Source organism: Formica exsecta, unplaced genomic scaffold (genome assembly GCF_003651465.1).
Source record: "Formica exsecta isolate Colony F162 unplaced genomic scaffold, ASM365146v1 scaffold120, whole genome shotgun sequence".
NCBI classification, from domain to species: Eukaryota; Metazoa; Arthropoda; class Insecta; order Hymenoptera; family Formicidae; genus Formica; species Formica exsecta.
This window is the reverse complement of record NW_021848537.1, coordinates 2,507,489-2,525,207: the sequence shown is the minus strand read 5'-3', so window position 1 is coordinate 2,525,207 and position 17,719 is coordinate 2,507,489. Positions and strand designations below refer to the sequence as shown.

The following is a 17,719-nucleotide window of genomic DNA, read 5'->3' as shown; positions in this document are numbered from 1 at the left end:
AATTATTACGAATTTTTCAAAATTTGTAACTTATTTTTAATATATACGAATTATGGTGATATCATAATAAAAATAAAAATTATCGCATATCTCTCTCTCTCTCTCTATTTCTCTCGTTTTATTACGCGATCTCCCGTAAAAAATGTACGTCTCTCGTCTCCGATCGCGCCTCGTCTCACCATCGTTTACTTCGTTTCTTCTCCTCTCTCATTGTTTTCTCTATTCCTCATTATGCTCGTTATCCTCTCCGCGCGGCCCCCGGCGGAACGCGACGCAGAAGGCCGTGAATGTCTGCGACGGCGGGTTGTAGCGTGCAGAGAGAGAGAGAGAGAGAGAGAGAGAGAGAGAGAGAGAGAGAGAGAGAGAGAGAGCTGCGTGAATCTGCGTGGGGCTGCGTAGATGACAGGCGGCAGGGGTGGCCTGTGACGGTGACTCGGAGGAGAGAGAGAGAGAGAGAGAGAGAGAGAGAGAGAGAGAGAGCTGCGTGAATCTGCGTGGGGCTGCGTAGATGACAGGCGGCAGGGGTGGCCTGTGACGGTTGACGGCTGACTCGGAGCATCCGCGGCCCGGATCGTTTGTTCGCGATCAAAATCAAAGTCCGAAAGAACGGATCTAGTTTTAATTTCGTAATGTATTTTTCTTTAATGACCGAGTTTACTTTAAACGAGGCATATTATAATTTATTTATTCTAATTTTAATAATATTTTTATAATATTTTATTATGATTCGCGGCAAAATTATTGCGTAAAGTAGAAAACATTCGAGATACAAAAATACAGGATACGAGACATACACGCATACACATGTATCTAAAGACAGGATGCATGAAATTACATGTTTCGCAATGTTCGGTGAATTAGAGATCTGAATCTAAAATGAGTTTTACAAGAGAAGCGATGAGTTTTCTAGATAAGGGGAGTAACATTATAAAAATATGTGCTCAATCTCCCTACGATTGTTCTTCAAAATTTTTCAGCTTTCCTCGGTATGCTAATTATTAATTTTTTGTTTTGTCAAAAATATAAATGCAATTGCATATAAATTTTTCAGCTTTCCTCAGTATGCTAATTATTAATTTTTTGTTTCGTCAAAAATATAAATGCAATTGCATACATTTTTTTCATTGAAATATCTCATAATTCATATTCAGATCCGCAGATCTTTTTGATCTGCATAATATGATAAATAATGCGTCGATAGCGAAACTAAAATTAAAATAAAATAAAATTTATTAAATTAAATTAAAATAAAATTTATTAAATTATATTAAAATAAAATTGTAAATGATAAACTTTAAGTACGTTGGCTTTTTCTTTCGCCGAATGTGTGTATATATATATAAGTGTAGGTGCACGTTTCTTTTTATCGAAAAAAACTTGAATTCACACATACATTTGCAGATCTCTCGTGATGTATTACGTAAAACGACGTGTCGATTCCGCTCAACTTTTTCTTTAAATTATAGGCTTTTAATACGCTTCTGTCTCTCTCACTTTTTTCTTTCTTTACCGACTATAGTAAGTACGGTACATCCTTCGTTTAAAAAGGATCGTCTCGATTGTCGATTTACATAAATTTTTTACATGCGCGAGGTATACTGGATAATGTGCCGATTAAAGGCCGCACCATTATCCACCCCCTCCGGCCATCCTCCCCTCCTCCCCCGGTTACTCGTTGTGAAATAATTAACCGCTATGCAGCAGCGTACCGCGAAACGACACGATCGATTTTAGGTCACGATCGTTCGCCCGTAATCCGATTAGTTTCTGCAACAGAATGATAAGTAACGACGACAGCGATAAACAATGACGCCAGTACCGGGAGGAACGAAGATGATAAAGGACAACCCTACCGACGACGTTATCGTCCCGACCTATTATTGAGCGAAAAAGTTAGGTACTTTTTTTCAGGCGTCCGAAGTGGAGCGAGAGTGATGTGCGTTTGGCGTTTTTTATTTATCTTTTTTTTATTTTTTACAAGTTACTATAATAATTAACTGCGCGCCAATAACGACGCGATTAAATTCAGTGTTTACTCGTGAATAATCTTGGAAGTAAAGAGAGTAAGATAATAAAAGAGAATGATTTCTTTCTCTCTATATAATACTTCTTGCTGATAAATATGACTTTCGACGCTTCGAGAGTGTTATCTTGCAAATTAACGCTACCCATTATAGAATAAAAGCGAGTGATATTTCTGTCAAATGAAGACTTGCCATTAGGCCTGTTATCGGTCCTTACTTTGCCTAGTCGTAATGTCGTTGATGACGACGTATCGTCAATGTCGAAAGAAAAACATTTTACATCAAAGAGCCTTTTCTTTCGCTCTATTGGTAGAATCGGGTCTAATTTCCTATCCAATTTGTGCTACGGCACTTTGTGCTACGACGATAAGACGACATCGTCGTCGTCGTCGTCGTCATCCGTTATATCTGTCAAACTGTTCTTCCCGATTAGAATGTAGAAGCGAAAAGAAATGCACGTCGCCTTGGCGAAATAATGTCGCGAACGTATCACTCTTTTACCGTAGAGGCCTCCGTAAATACTTTAATACGTTACGTTCGATCGTGTCCTGCTATTATTTACTAACACACATTCGCTATATACACGAGAGAGCGATCCTCTATTTTTATCTAAAGTTATAACCGGGAATAATCGGGATAATTTATGGCTCGTCGAGATTTTCACGGATCGGCGACAACTTCTGCATCCGTTAAGCGTGTCGTCCGATTTCGTCGCGAGAATTTCTCGATCCCGATTCGATTTCGTCTCGATCGATCGTGCCAAAAATTCTCGGCGAGGATGCGAAAATGGATACGACCGCGACACGAGAAGCTATAGAAGGCGACCCCAAGTTTTTCTTTATACAAGATTGTGCTATTTCGAATAACCGGACGCATCCGTAATTCATCTTCATCGAGATTCAACGCGAGTTGATTTTTCACGATCGGCATATGTTCGAATCGATACGATCCGATGGTGCAACAAATGAAGGAACGTTGATCGAAAACTCGGTAAAGCGCGAAAATCTACCTAACTGTGAGGAGGAAAAAGTTGAAAAGCTACCGGAAGCACGGGGTGGGAAGGGAAGAGAAGGGAGGAAGGAAGAAACGGAGCGTGAACGCGGAGAGCAAACGTTGGACGCGCAAATACGCGCAGGGGTGGTTTGGCCTTTGCTTTTCGTTTGCACACCCAATCAGGATCGGACTAAAAATAGGGGGTACCATGTGACCGAACCGACTCTACGCTCGATTCCACAATTATGCATTTCCTCAATTCAGTTCGCCGACTGTCACCGTTTTTTTTTTTTTCAGCGAACGGCTGACGAGACGCGACGCGAGAAATTCACCGTCAATCGCTCGGTTTCGTTAATGGAGAGTCTGGCTTGTCAGAGCTCGCGGCGCAAAAGATTCGGACAAATTGCGATGACTCGAACCGTTCGAAGTAAAAATGTTGGACCGAGGACAGATCCGTGTTGAAACAATGGTCACGATCTCTTTTATCGAACCGTTCAATCAAATCATACGATCAAGTCGAAACGATTTAAAGAAAATTGGAGCAAAACTAATATTTGAGATAAAAAGAAGATAAGCAGCTTTTATCTATTCTCTATTCGCAATGCGTACATAATCTAAAAAAATCAGTTTAAATAAATTTAACTGTTTAAATATATATATATATATCTTTTCAAGTTCAAAAAATTTAAAGTTTGATCTTCAAATTCGGATTCTTTAAATTATTCGATCATTCAAGAATTCCGATTAAAATCTAGATTTTAAAAAAGAAGAAAGAGTTTTATTTCTTTTCTTTTTTTCCACTTTGATGAGATTCATACAAAAACGAAAAAATTTAAATAAATTTGTATGTGGCTTATTATATTACAACTCTTTTTTTTTTTTTTGTTTAAAATTATTAATATTGAAACATTTCATTTTGTGTAGACGAACCGTATTATCGTACGTATTATCATTTATCGCATTGTCGTCGAATATTCATTATTTCGTAGATTGGAATTTATAATTACTTCCATTTCGGTCACAATCGAATTATTCGCATTTGCAGATAGTTAATGTCGTTGCAAATTGTTTTCGGAAAAACACACACGCGTTTTTTTCCAGGGATTTATAAATATGTATTAAGTAGGTCAAAGTCGTCCCACGTGTAATTATCGTCTATCGACGATGTTTTTTTTTTACAGATTTAAGAATAATAATAATATTTTTAAAAATACGACAACACATACATACATATTTTTTTTAAGAAATTGCGTTACTAAGAATATTGCATTTCATTTTAAACGCGAGTAAATGTAGTTGTTTCGAAATCTTTTGTAGATAAAGACTCAAAGTATCCTCGCGAATGCAAAGTCACGTTTCACCGTTGATGAAATCAGCGCTTAAGAGCCGGCCGCGTTTCAAGAACGTACCTACGTAAGTCCGTACGTCGCCGTAAATGCGATTTCTTAAAGCGATAAATCGACGAAGCACGGGATTTTTCAAATAACAACTCACGAATCTCCCGATCTGCATTCTATCTTCTCGCACGTGATCGAATTGTCTTTATATGAAAAAAGTAATAATATAATTATATATATTGATCCGATAATATATCCGATACATTGATAATTATATATATATATTCTCCGCACAAAATCTCCCGATAATAATTATATTATTATTAATTAATACACTGTCCTTTTGTATGTATTTACTAAAAGCGTGTTTGGCAAATTCTTCTCTTCTGAATGTAAAAACTCCCCTCGCATTAAGTTTGAGTTTGCCGAATGATAGCGCGAGACCGATCGCGCCGTCTCGTCCGGTCATCGCGGAAGCAACCGGTGAGAGGCGAGCGAAAATAAGGAGCAGGCAAACGAAGGTACAAACGGAAGGAAGGACGGCACCCCGAGGGGGTTTCGGCCGGCGAACGATTTTTCTTTGCCGGGTTGCATCGCGCTGCATTGCGGCTGCGACGCGGCGCGACGCGACGCGATGCGATGCGACGCAATGGCCGTGTCGTCGTCGTCGTCGTCCCGTGTGCGCTCGAAAATGGGGTATTGTCATCGTCAACCACCTGATTGCACGAAAATAGAGAGAGGAGAGAAAGAGAGAGAGAGAGAGAGAGAGAGAAGGGCGAAAGATGCGCCCCGTAAATTTTCTACATTGTAAAAAAAATTGACTGAAACTTTGGACACAAAGTGTCTACAGCTTTTTTTGCAGACACACTGTCTGAATTTTAAAACGCATTCTTCTGAAGTTTTATAAAAATGACTCTGATGATTAAAACAGATTGTCTAAAATTTCTTCCCAACACCCAGATCTGAAAATTTAGACAAAAAGGTGTCTGAATTTAAAAAAAATTTTTTATGGTTTAACGATGTAATGAATAACGCGAGTCAAATGGAGATCCGAATGACAGGTCAAAAGTTAGTTTCTATTATTAAAAATTGTCTCATTGTTGTGTGTAATTCATAAATATGTTGGCACTTTTATCGATTATATCGTGGTCTCCCACTCACATACTCTCGTAATTTTATTCTTGTCTTTGCTTCGAAGAATTGATCCTGGGAATAAATACGCGCGAAACAAGGACGCGTGTTTTGTTTGATATTTGAAATCGTCGAGATTGCTCTCTCTCTCTCTTTCTTTTTATGTATCCTTTGTAATAAATTTTTTACTATCAATCTTGTCATTTCTCATGCTTCCTTCTCACATGGTGGAGAGCTTAAAGTATAAGATGAATAAAAAAAACGCCCTTCTTCGATTTCGAGATTTCATCGAATTTTCATTTTATATATATATCTGCGCATTTCGATATTCGCGTTTATTCCTAATGTACTCCGATTTTTCAATCGTCGAGAGCCAGCTCTTTCTTCCTTTTCTCCCAATAAATACGCTCCTTGGAGAAGAGGAGCAGGGTTCGATTGTAGAAAAGGAGACCCCACAAAATTCCATTCCGAGAGGGTTGATCCGTCCCGCGATTCGCCCGCGAGATCGACCGAAGAAAGAAAGCCGGGGAGAGGGGGGAGAGTCTCTTAGGGGTGGCGGAGGTGGAGTGAGAGAAAGAGAGAGAAGGTGGAAACGTCGAGAAACGAGACCGAGAGAGCGAGAGAAAATAGGACTCGGTGTCTGGTTCGGTGCCTGGTACATTCTGGTGCCGCTGTTTTATCGCGCATGCCACACGAACGGGCGAATTTCCGATTGCCCGCCAAATATCAACCGGCGGCCCGATACTATCTGCCCTCTCCCTCCCTCTCTCTCCCCCTCTCTCCCTCTCTCTCCTTCGTGAAAGAATCATTTACAGCCGTACGCTTTTCGATGCGTCCCGTGATAAACCGGGCTAGAAAAATCGGGGAGAAAAGTTTTCGTAAAATTCATAAAATACATACACACGTACACAGGTCGGCTTATCGATGAATCTCAATTACTTTTCACGGAGTTGGCGCGTCGCCCGCTCCGCTTATTATCGTTAATGTATTCGAAATTGTCGACTCGCGCGAAAAAGAGAGAGAGAGAGAGAGAGTTAACGAGGCGGGAGACCTTTAGTTTTAACGATGCGCACCCCCTTTTCCCCAACCCCGTCGACTAAAAAAAACGCAGCGGGCTTCGGACGCGAAGCGGCGCGGCGAGTCGCCGTTAGATTAGGTCAATATTTGGCTCGCTTACGCGGGTAACCGGGTCAAGGATTGCCCGCTTCGCCGTCGCCGAATGCGTCTCTATCGTTCCGATAACGTGTATTATCGATGTATATTCTCTTTCCACTCCCTCTACGCGCCTTCCGACTTCTTTCTTCTCTGTTCGATTTCAATTTTCGATACTTGTGTCGCGCGTTCACCCTCTGGCTGACTCGCGGTCCGCTTGATAAGCGCTTACCTATTCGGGGATATCACTTTTGCGCGACAATTTTTTTTTTAAATCTTGCAATCGGATATCCAGGGTGTGAATTAATAATTTGTTATTGTTATTATTATTATGATCGATGCGGCGAGGCACACATTGATCTCTTATTTTTCACGTCTCTCGCGGGTATAGTCGTCTTTTTTAGAATATCTCGCGACGAATTGAAAGAAGAATTGACGAGTCTCTCTCACAATGGGTCCTAAATAAGTCACTGGGACCGAGATATCTCTTTCGGCCTCAATCGAAGCCGGTCTGATAATACGCGGTGCTGGTAGAAGATATGGCGAGCGGTCGGGCTGACCTAGAGATGTCACTGGGTTAGCGTGTCCATGGGCCATCCATAACTCCCCCCCGTTTATCCCTCTTCCCCGATGATACCCGGCGATACACGCTCGCTTTTACCCTGTCATAGAGACGAGACTGCGGGTCCGACTGACCCGCCTCGCGTGTTTCCTACCCGCAATGGCGGTTGGGGTGTCTTTGGCAAGGAGGGCGAAGAACGCCGATGACGTATATGATCGAGGCTGAGAATAATTAGAGGGAAACGAGAACGTTCCTCGATCGTTAATTATTTTTCAAAAATTTCAAAAAGGACATACCTTTCACCTTATCTCGCGGTGTTATTCCGGCATAGACGCTTGAAGGGACGAGTACTTCGAGTACAAATCGTTCATCCGGATGAACGAGGCTGTAAACAATGCCGCGGTACCGATTCATCCTCGAGCGGACGCAATAGAAAATTCCGCGTCACGAGAGAAGAATGCTCGTGCGCGCTATTTTCGCAGAAATACTCCGAGAAACGCCGGTACCGTGCTCTCTACAGGGTGTCCCCGAAACCATAGGATGTCTTCTTTCATTATAGCGATAAGCTCGCCGTTTATTCATACCTTCGCAATTTTTAAACCATTGCGTGCGTTCATGTACAAGCGTCAAATTTTCATCAATCAATTTCTATTTAAGTAGATCGTCTGAATATCCATTTCCATCTATTTTCTCTCCCCTGGAACTTAATTTGTCCTCGGTAAAAAATGGCGCTTCTCGAGTTTATTCTTTATAATTAACAAAAATGTTTTAAACGAAAAAAATTCGACCGCGAGATCTTCGCGGTGAGAAGGACGTGAAAGATCCGATAAACTCTTTTTGAAACACCCGATATAGAACTGTCGATGCATATTTCGTCGAGCACAGCCGGTTCTCGTTTTTCAACCCCGCGCGCGAGGGGGATGATTTCCTAAATGTCCGCGTCGCAAAATCCTCAACGAGCCGCAGTGCAGCCAGCCAAGCCGAGGCAGTGACGCCCTGACCTTTCGTTTCTCGGTCAACGATCGTCCGTGTGTCTGCATCCTGTGCCGGTGTGTCTGTGTGTAACGAAAATTCGCAGACGTTCCGTCCGATATCGTCGAACCGAGCGGGGCGAGCTGTCGCTCTTCGGTTATCCTTAAAGAGACAGTTCAATTAAACGGGGCGACTTTAACAAGGGGTGAGCGATTTTACGAGAATAGAACGAGGCGGACTATTTCGAATCAAACTAATCGAATAATTTTCCAAGAACTTTCACAATTCCATAATTATCGCGCGTTTAATTATCGAGTTACGCGAGCATTATAAAAAATATCTTCATAAAATTTGCCTCGAAATGTACTTTAATTCGTACGCTCGGAGATCTCTCGTCCCTTCATCCTCGAGAGCGCGGGACACGAGAAAAGATTCCCATATCCCGCACACGGGGTGCCTTTCATTTCCCGTTTATATGCGAATTCCACGTCGCTTGTCGGAGGGAAGGCAAATACACGGACGACTGGAATTTCTAATAAGCATATATATGTATATATATGTGTACGTATGTGTATATACACGTCACACGCGTCTTTCAGCATTTCGTTCTCGCCAGCGACGCACGTGGAATACGTGAAATAACGAAATCGTAGATCGCCCGCGGGTCGAAATGAGATTGCTGGAAATTTTCAGGTTTGATAGAAGGAGGTATAAGAGAAAACACAAAGAATTTTGCTCGCTACGCGACCAAACTTCGTAATCGAGTATTTTCGACTGAGCCAGTCTTATCGCTAAAATGAAACTCTTTTTATTCTTTCTTTTTCTATTTATCGCTTATTTTCTAGCACTCATTTATCTTTTCCTTTTCATCTTTATCCCTCTCTTGCTACACTCTCATATAGCTGCGCTATATTTTGTCTCTATTGCCCTGAGGACTAAACGACTAACCGCGTCTCTCTCCCTCTTCCCGTCCTTCCCATCCACAACTTAGTAATCCCCAAATAATGAACCCACGGTCCCCGTTTGTCAGTGTGTTTCATCCCTCGCTTCCGACACACCCTCGTTCAATCTCTCTGATCACTCATGTCAGTCTACGCTGTTCTGTTGCAGGGACGGACGATGCTCCACGAACAAAGAATGTAGACGGAGAGGGGCAGGGCAAGAGAGCGGATCTGCCTGTCGCGGATTCGGAGGAGGACATCGCCGCTGTCTGAAATCTAATCGAGTACCTTCCTCGCGTCTTCCTCGCTGTAAGTATCAAAGAGAGAGAGAGAGAGAGAGAGAGAGAGAGAAAGAAAGAGAGAGAAAAGAAAAGTCAGGCCAGAGAATTCAAAAGAGAAAAAAGGGGGAAAAAACAGTAAAGGGAATTCATTTTCCAGATGGATACGAGCGTAATTGTTACTTTATCATCGGGATAAAGCGTATGATTTGGAGGAGAAAAGATACTTTTTATCCCTTTATTTTATCACACTTTGATCGAAAAACGATTCTTTAATATAATTAGGTAAAGCGTAAGGAGACAGAGTTTAATTCAAGAGTAATTACAAAGGCGGCTAAATGTGTGTGTCAGCAACGAATGCGATTGATAATTCAAAAAAATCTTTACCCCGTATCGATTATAGCAATTCTTAAAAATGAAAAAGTAGAAAAAAAATGGTATTGTCTCGCGGGGGAGGCTCTCTCGAAAATTCGGCGATCGATTTACGCGCAATTTCAGCCGCGTTACTATGGATTACGATATCTATCTATCTATCTATACAATATCAAGCATCATGTATAATGCTGCCGCAGTGTGCCAAGGGAAGTAACTAGTCGGCTTCGTGGCTCTAATGCGGCGACGGCCTCGCGCTGTCACTCTCGTGACCGTTTGCCAATCGTCGTCGTCAGTGCTTCGTCGGCGGGGCGCCGAAATAGTCATTATTATCACAGTAACCGCGATAACCCTTCGCGATCCTTAACGCGAGCGCGTGACTCTAATCGAATAACTAACTGTCATAAGTATCGATATAAGCGGGAGGAGAACGCACGAGAGGACGTCGACGGGAAAGTATCGCGCGACAAATTTCGAGAGAGACCTCGGGGTGAGTCTGAAAGGAAAGATCTTAATCCGCGATTCGCTTCACTTTTACCTTCCTCCTTTTTATTCCTGTATTTTTTTTTATTTCGCCTCTTAGAAAATAAAAAAAAAAAATTAACAGACTTATACGGTCTGTGAAGATTCTGAGAATCGATAAAACTAGACGTTATTCGAATAAGTTGAATGATTGGAATAAAAAGAAAAATGTTAAGAGCATTAGATTGAGTATATACTAATTGTGTTACTAATTAAATTAAACATTTAAATAAAATCGATATCGCGAATTTGCTTGGAGAATCGCGTCATTGTTTCCGCGTAATTTTCTCATGAATATTTTGATTACGGCGCGACTCTGTAACGTGCTAAAGTAAAGTAATAAATTCTAATTTCTGACGACGGGTTTTAGAGCCGCGGCCTCGTGCGTAAACTTCCGCGTGCGACGACGGTTCCCGTGGACGCGCTGCGTGTGACCGAACGCACGTTCGGAACACGTAGAAGGAAGTTGCTAATCAACGTGGACCTTCGTGTGGTGTAACTAGAGACTACTATCATCCTACTAATCCCTCCTAACGTGTGTGAGACGGGGAAAGGGAGAGAGGGAGAGAGGGAGGGACAAAATCGACGCGTGTTATCGGGCACGGCGCGTATATATCATCGTCTCGGTGTGCGAAAGTGCATTTGGAAACTTATTATATGAGATATCACGATATATATATTTTTTTCCATCGAAAGAGTACAGCGAATAAAGGTATTACACTTGTTGCATGTTATTTTTTAACGACACTTTGTTTGGCTAATTTCAAAAGTCGAGTTTTCCTTTGGCAAAACTCTCGAGGCACCGATAGTTTTCAAATTATCGGAAAAGAAACTTTTCGTAACGTTGAAATTAAAAAAGTTACATTTTATTATATCGGGTAGTACTAACTCTATGATAGAATTTAAAATTCAAGGCTTAGTTACAGAAATATATTATATCAAAAATAAACGGCTTTCCCCGAGTAATGATGAACATTTAAGACAATCTCGCTAAAAAAATATTGATTTTAAATAGAAAAAGTCATTTATCTTAAAGAAATAACGCGTTATTTGCATTAAAAAATCATAGAAATATTGAAATGTATAATTGCAATATTGCAAATGCGATGCAATATATCTGTATCGATGCAACAATGTAAATATATTAACATCTTCTCGCGTCATTTTTTACATATTTTCTTCGATTTAATTGGATTAAAATCGGTAATTAATTGCAAAGACCATCTCTCGTTATTTTTTAACCATCATCTTATATACTTTTTTGAAATTTAAGAAATCAGTTCGATGTGTAAAAAGAAAAGGTAATAATAAACGTGGTGGACATTTTATTTTAAATTTTATTTTTAATACTCTACAAGTCAAAATTTTTTTTTTCGATGTTTCGTTAATGTTTTTACAGCATTGCACTGCGACTTGCAAGATTGCAAGTTGTTAAAATGTTTTGAATGCTGTATGAATAACTCTGATCACCATCGGAAATTTCCGTTTAAAGCGTTGTAGATTTTATTAAAACAGAATCCGCTTTAGTTTGTAATTCCGAGACACTGTGTATCGCGATACTCGTCATGCATTTCGATATATCGAGAATATCAACGCGGCGCATATAAAAAACTTTCAGGTTTATCGGCACACGTGTACATACACGTATATATAAGGTTATATAAAGTTTGATATCCAAAGATGAAAAATTATCGAGGTAAATTATCAGTTGGAAAACACTTCACTATTTCATGTTTTGAATGACACAAATCTAATATTGCAAATAACATTTAAACAAAGTATAATGACGTACATCGGGATTGCAATTACGCACAAGAATGGTAGAAATTCAATCTTCATCAACTTACAAAAATATGCGGGAAAATAAGCAAGGTCGCGTATCATCTGTCCGTCAATTATATAACGGCCTTACCATGACAATATCATGAATGCTCGGCGGAGGAGTGGTATCAGAATAGAAAGAAACATGTCCAAATATTATTCAAACGAAACCAATTATAATAATTGTAATAGTTGCCTCTGTCCAAGGATGCCGGAGTCTCTTATAATCGTGCAACAATCGCTTTAACGTGAACCTCTTTATGTGTGTGCGTTTCTCTGATAAACAAAATTATCGATGCATCTTTATACTCACGAGAAAAAACGGTAAAAATAAAACATATATACATATACACACACACACACACACAAACACACACACACACACACTCTGTACTATTGTTCAAACATCTTTGAAGGGAGAAAACATGTAAAAATATTTTTTCTTTCTCAGCGAACGCCTAATCCAAATCGTCAATCTGTAAACCAATATTGAAATGCTAATTTAAAATTAATAATTAATATATAATTTAAGTAATATATAATTAATATATTAAATTGATTTGCTGAATATATAATATACTTATTAAATTAACTTAGTTAAATTAAATATTAGTCAATTTTATCGACGTGGTTTCGGATGTTGAAAACCGCAATGTCTCGTATTTCACCACGAGGCAACTTCAATTACCGCCTCGGATAGGGTTACTTTGTCTCTACGAAGATAACTTTGCACCAAGGGAGTTCAGAGCAAAGGGAAATGGCGGAGAAGGGTAGATAAGAGAAAGTGAATATTTAAGGAAGAAGATTAATGTATTAATTTCTCGCGACGCCGATTATTCCGTCATATACTTTACGTGTGGATGCGATAAACTTACTTCTTTTTTTATAAAATACCCTTCGAAAAGTTATCTCCGCGAGGACAAAGTGTAACTGACGCGATAACACTTTGACCGAATTAACCGAATCCTTCGAAAATCATCCCCGGTTCCTCTCTTCCTTTAAATCATCCGATAAAATTTGAGAGATTTATTTTCCTCCAGATCGTTTCGAAATTAATATGTTTACAATTATGCACCGCCGTTGGCGCATTATTCTTTCCCGCTTGCATCTTTTATATTAATCGTGCTTGCGTCAACCGTGTGAAACATAACACATCTGGTTGGAAATAAGTCCTGCTCGCGATATATTCGATATATATATATACAAAACAATCTAATTTTATTGCGAGATGTCAATAAAATAAATTTTTTTAGTTCTGTGGAATTTTATATAAAATACGAGTTACATTTTCTAGGATCCATTTCTATCACGGTGTTAGATAAAATGTTTATGTTTGTATCTGACAATGAGTACACGATTTTCACAAGAGAAATGTGTGAGCGATATATTTTGTATATTTACAAACACATATTCAACACGTACAAAAACATTATTTATTTTTTTTATCCTATATATGGATTATATAATTATTGTGAATAACAATTTTTATTCTTAAAAATTGCGAATCTCCCTATCATTTGACAGATGAGAAATGAGCAGTTTCCGATAGATTAATCCCTCGCACTCTTTCATCGCAACATTTCCGATCGTAAAACGGAAGACGTAATCGGAAGCAACGTGACACGCAGAATTGTTCCCTCAAACATTTGTATACCAAGTAATTTGTCCATTTTCATTCGCATCCTATGTATATAACGAATATCTATGTATTTAAATATATCTTATACGAGATTGAATGAAAAAAACAAATTAATTACATCTATACAATTAATAGTTTTGCAAAAGTAAGCGCTTACACTTACTGTGTTTTATACACACACGTATAGATGCGATTGTCATTTTTTTCAATATAAATAAATACGTACTATATGTTTGATACTAACGATTTGTTTTTTTCTCTTGCAGCCGAGCAGGCAGGATGTCGAGAAATCCTAAAAGTTCCTGGCGAACCGGCCCCGGCAGACTGGAGGCCCTCTTGGCGCTGAGTTTGATCCTGCTTCTCGTCCTACAGCCGGATCCTTGCCGCGGTTCGCCGTCTCATCGTAGCAGACATCACGAGCACGAGCTGCACGTCGCGCAGGAGGCATCGTCGTCGTCGTCGTCATCGTTGTCGTCACGCGAAGAATTCGATGTCAGGAGTTCCAGGATCAGCGAGGAGCTACCGCGAGCGTCCGCTTTCACCGGCAACGATCCGCTGGTCGTACGTACCAGGAAGGGCATGGCCCGCGGCAAGACTCTGACCGCCACCACCGGCAAGGAGGTCGACGCCTGGTTCGTCATTCCTTACGCCCAAAAACCTCTCGGTAAGCTTTGCGAGAGAGAAAAAAGAAAAATATGAATTAAACAAAAAAAAAAAAAATACATATGTATATTTTATTATCGTGTGAATATCTTGTGGGGAAAGATGAGGAAAAGTTCTTCTTTCACTTTCTTTCTCCGTAGACGGTTAATCTAAACCGTCGCCAATTTATAAATTATTATAATAATAAAATGATTTAATTATTAATATATTATTGATATCAATTATAATCAAAAATAATATAATTGCATGCGCGCATTAAAATTGAACTTATTAGTAATTAAATTAAATTTGTTAATTATAATCGTCCGAGTAAAGGATGTAGAATAAATTTTTCCTCGACTGTTTGCGTAGTTTTATACACAGATTTCCGGATTTGGAGACCTTCCTAGTGTCTAACTTGTAAAAAATTGGGAAAAGCGAAAACGAATAACAAAATTGTATTATTAAGGGGGGTTAATTTCAAGTATACTTTATATTTAACGAGATCCTGGTTGTGTAGGTCCGCTGAGGTTTCGCCATCCGCGACCGGTCGAACGCTGGTCGGGCGTGCTAAACGCGACCGCCCTGCCGAACAGCTGCGTGCAGATCCTCGACACAGTGTTCGGCGACTTCTCCGGCGCCACTATGTGGAATCCGAACACGCAGCTGAGCGAGGACTGTCTATACGTGAACGTGGTTGTGCCGCGGCCCAGGCCTACGAACGCCGCTGTCATGGTATGGATATTCGGTGGTGAGTTCCCAGTGATGAGAATCCATCATCAATCTACCGTTTGTTCCGCGCCTGGTGTAGTGACAGCTTTGTTCTTTATTAGACGCGGTAGCTTCAAGAAGTTACTTCTGAAAAGCATTACATAATACGTAATCGTTTAAGATGCCTTTCCTTCGAAGTAGTCCTCTCTGTATATTTCTACCAACGGCTATAAAGCTGTCGGAAGTATTATTGAAAGCCATTTTGCCTAAGCCTTACAGTCGTATTCTGAATGACGTCAGCAACGTCATACTGCGTTTATGCCAGTCATAAAGAGATTTTTTTATTGCCTTGTCATGCCGTATACTTGCCGTGTTAACATTTCAATGAATGTGTCAAATTTCTGTTGTTCAGTTATAGACATTTTCAATTACGGTACGAAAAGATCAAATAAATTGATATTATGCTATTAGAAAATATGAAACTATTTGCATGGTGACAGTATGAGTAATGCTACAAAATATTCGAGGGAACTTTTGTGTATAAATTGTGTCAATCAATTGTGGGAACCTTTTGAAGCTACTAGTATTACGGCAGAAAATTAATAAAACATGAAAGAAAGAAAAATATAATTATATAAAAATTTAATTACAACATAATATAATTTCTTTTTTTCAGTTTTTATACATATAACAAATTTTAATATTATATATAAATAATATTAAAAAATATATATATCAATGTATATATGTGCCGGCAACATACTGTGCGGCCGCGAAACCCAAGGATCTCTGCGACCTCTCTTTCAGGCGGCTTCTATTCCGGCTCGGCCACCCTCGACGTGTACGATCACAAAACCCTGGTCTCGGAGGAGAACGTGATCGTGGTGTCGATGCAATATCGCGTGGCCAGTCTCGGCTTTCTGTACTTTGGCACGTCCGATGTGCCCGGTAACGCCGGTCTCTTTGACCAGATGATGGCCCTGCAGTGGGTGCGCGACAACATCGCTGCTTTCGGTGGCAATCCCGAGAACGTCACGCTTTTTGGCGAGAGTGCGGGCGCGGTCTCCGTCTCCATGCATCTCCTCTCACCGCTTTCCAGGTCAGTTTTGATCAAACAGCAAACAGGGATTGAAAGACGTAATGTGAAATCCGCGAAGGAATATAGAAATAAAATTATTTTTAATTCTTTTTCAATATTTTGTATTTATATATAAATTAGTATTACATACCAAAAAAAAAATACAAGTTTTTAAGATTATTTATTATAATAATATTATATTCATATATTATTATTATTCGATAATAACGGCGGGATAAAGATCGTTTCTTTTTTTCTCAATTGTCGTTAAAAAAAAACCGATACGGGATTTTCGATTCCAGGCACCTGTTCAACCAGGCCATCATGCAATCGGGCTCGCCGACCACGCCGTGGGCGATAATCTCGCGTGAAGAATCGATCGTACGCGGCATCCGGCTGGCGGAGGCGGTCGGTTGTCCGCACGAACGCGACAATCTGCGCGAAGTGATCGACTGTCTGCTGACAAAGGACGCGGAGGAACTGGTAAAGAACGAGTGGGGCACCCTCGGGATCTGCGAGTTCCCGTTCGTGCCGGTGATTGACGGCGCGTTCCTCGACGAGACCCCGCAACGTTCTCTCGTCACGTCGTCCTTCAAGAAGGCCAACATCCTGATGGGTTCCAACACCGAGGAGGGTTTCTACTTCATCATCTACTATCTCACGGAGCTGTTTCGCATCGACGGTACCGAGGACGTGAAGGTTACGCGCGATCAGTTCATCAGCGCCGTGTCCGAGCTGAATCCCTATGTGAATCAGATCGGTCGACATGCCATTATCTACGAGTACGCTCTTGACAAGCTTGTCGGCGATTACCAGTTCACCTGCAACGTCAACGAGTTCGCCGGCCGTTACGCCGACACTGGCAATACCGTCTACATGTACTACTTCAAGCACAGGTAAAAAGATCGATTTGTACTCCATTCGTAAGGCAATCGCACAGCATCGGCTATGCGTGATAACTTTGAAAAGTTCCAGGAATTATTTTATTTCGGACGTTTAATGCGAAATGCACAGTGATTTAAGATATATTTTCTTAATAAAATAGTTTCCTTGTGCAACTATATGCACTTTTGTCAACGATTGTAAAATTGTCGAAAGAATTTTCGGAAGATATTTTACGAAGATCTTTTTAGCATTCTGAAATTGAATCGTATTATATGTTTGTCTCTCAGTCGTTGTAAATCACTAACAATATATATTAAGGGGTTAACAAATTAACAATTTTTTTCTTGAATAAATTTATTCAAAAATTCATCTACTTCTTTAATCGCATATCTATGACTAAAAAAGTACAATTTTAATCAGGTCCGTGAACAATCCATGGCCGCGGTGGACTGGAGTCATGCATGCCGACGAGATAAGTTATATTTTCGGGGAACCGCTGGATCCATCCAAACACTTTACGAACGAGGAAATTCATCTCTCAAAGAGGATGATGAGATACTGGGCGAACTTTGCGAAGTCGGGGTAAGATTCCGTGCATAATCTAATAATCTGATTTTTATCTTCAGTTTTATATACTTTTTTTGATAAGTAAATATATA

General features: G+C 40.1%; 1 protein-coding gene across 4 annotated transcripts in view; it reads left to right on the top strand.

Moving 5' to 3' along the window:
• Positions 1-17,719, top strand: part of LOC115241363 (acetylcholinesterase-like) — a 41,487-nt gene that overhangs the window by 16,751 nt on the left and 7,017 nt on the right. The window contains exons 1-7 of one of the 4 annotated variants that reach the window (XM_029817104.1): positions 10,003-10,252; positions 10,655-10,996; positions 14,011-14,408; positions 14,907-15,137; positions 15,905-16,196; positions 16,478-17,071; positions 17,481-17,642. In XM_029817104.1, coding sequence (XP_029672964.1) covers positions 14,024-14,408; positions 14,907-15,137; positions 15,905-16,196; positions 16,478-17,071; positions 17,481-17,642 — 1,664 coding nt within the window. In that variant the 5' untranslated portion in view covers positions 10,003-10,252; positions 10,655-10,996; positions 14,011-14,023. Of the gene's footprint in view, positions 1-9,281; positions 9,422-10,002; positions 10,253-10,654; positions 10,997-14,010; positions 14,409-14,906; positions 15,138-15,904; positions 16,197-16,477; positions 17,072-17,480; positions 17,643-17,719 lie in introns of those variants that run through there. The other 3 variants (XM_029817086.1, XM_029817096.1, XM_029817111.1) reach the window with 3 other exon arrangements.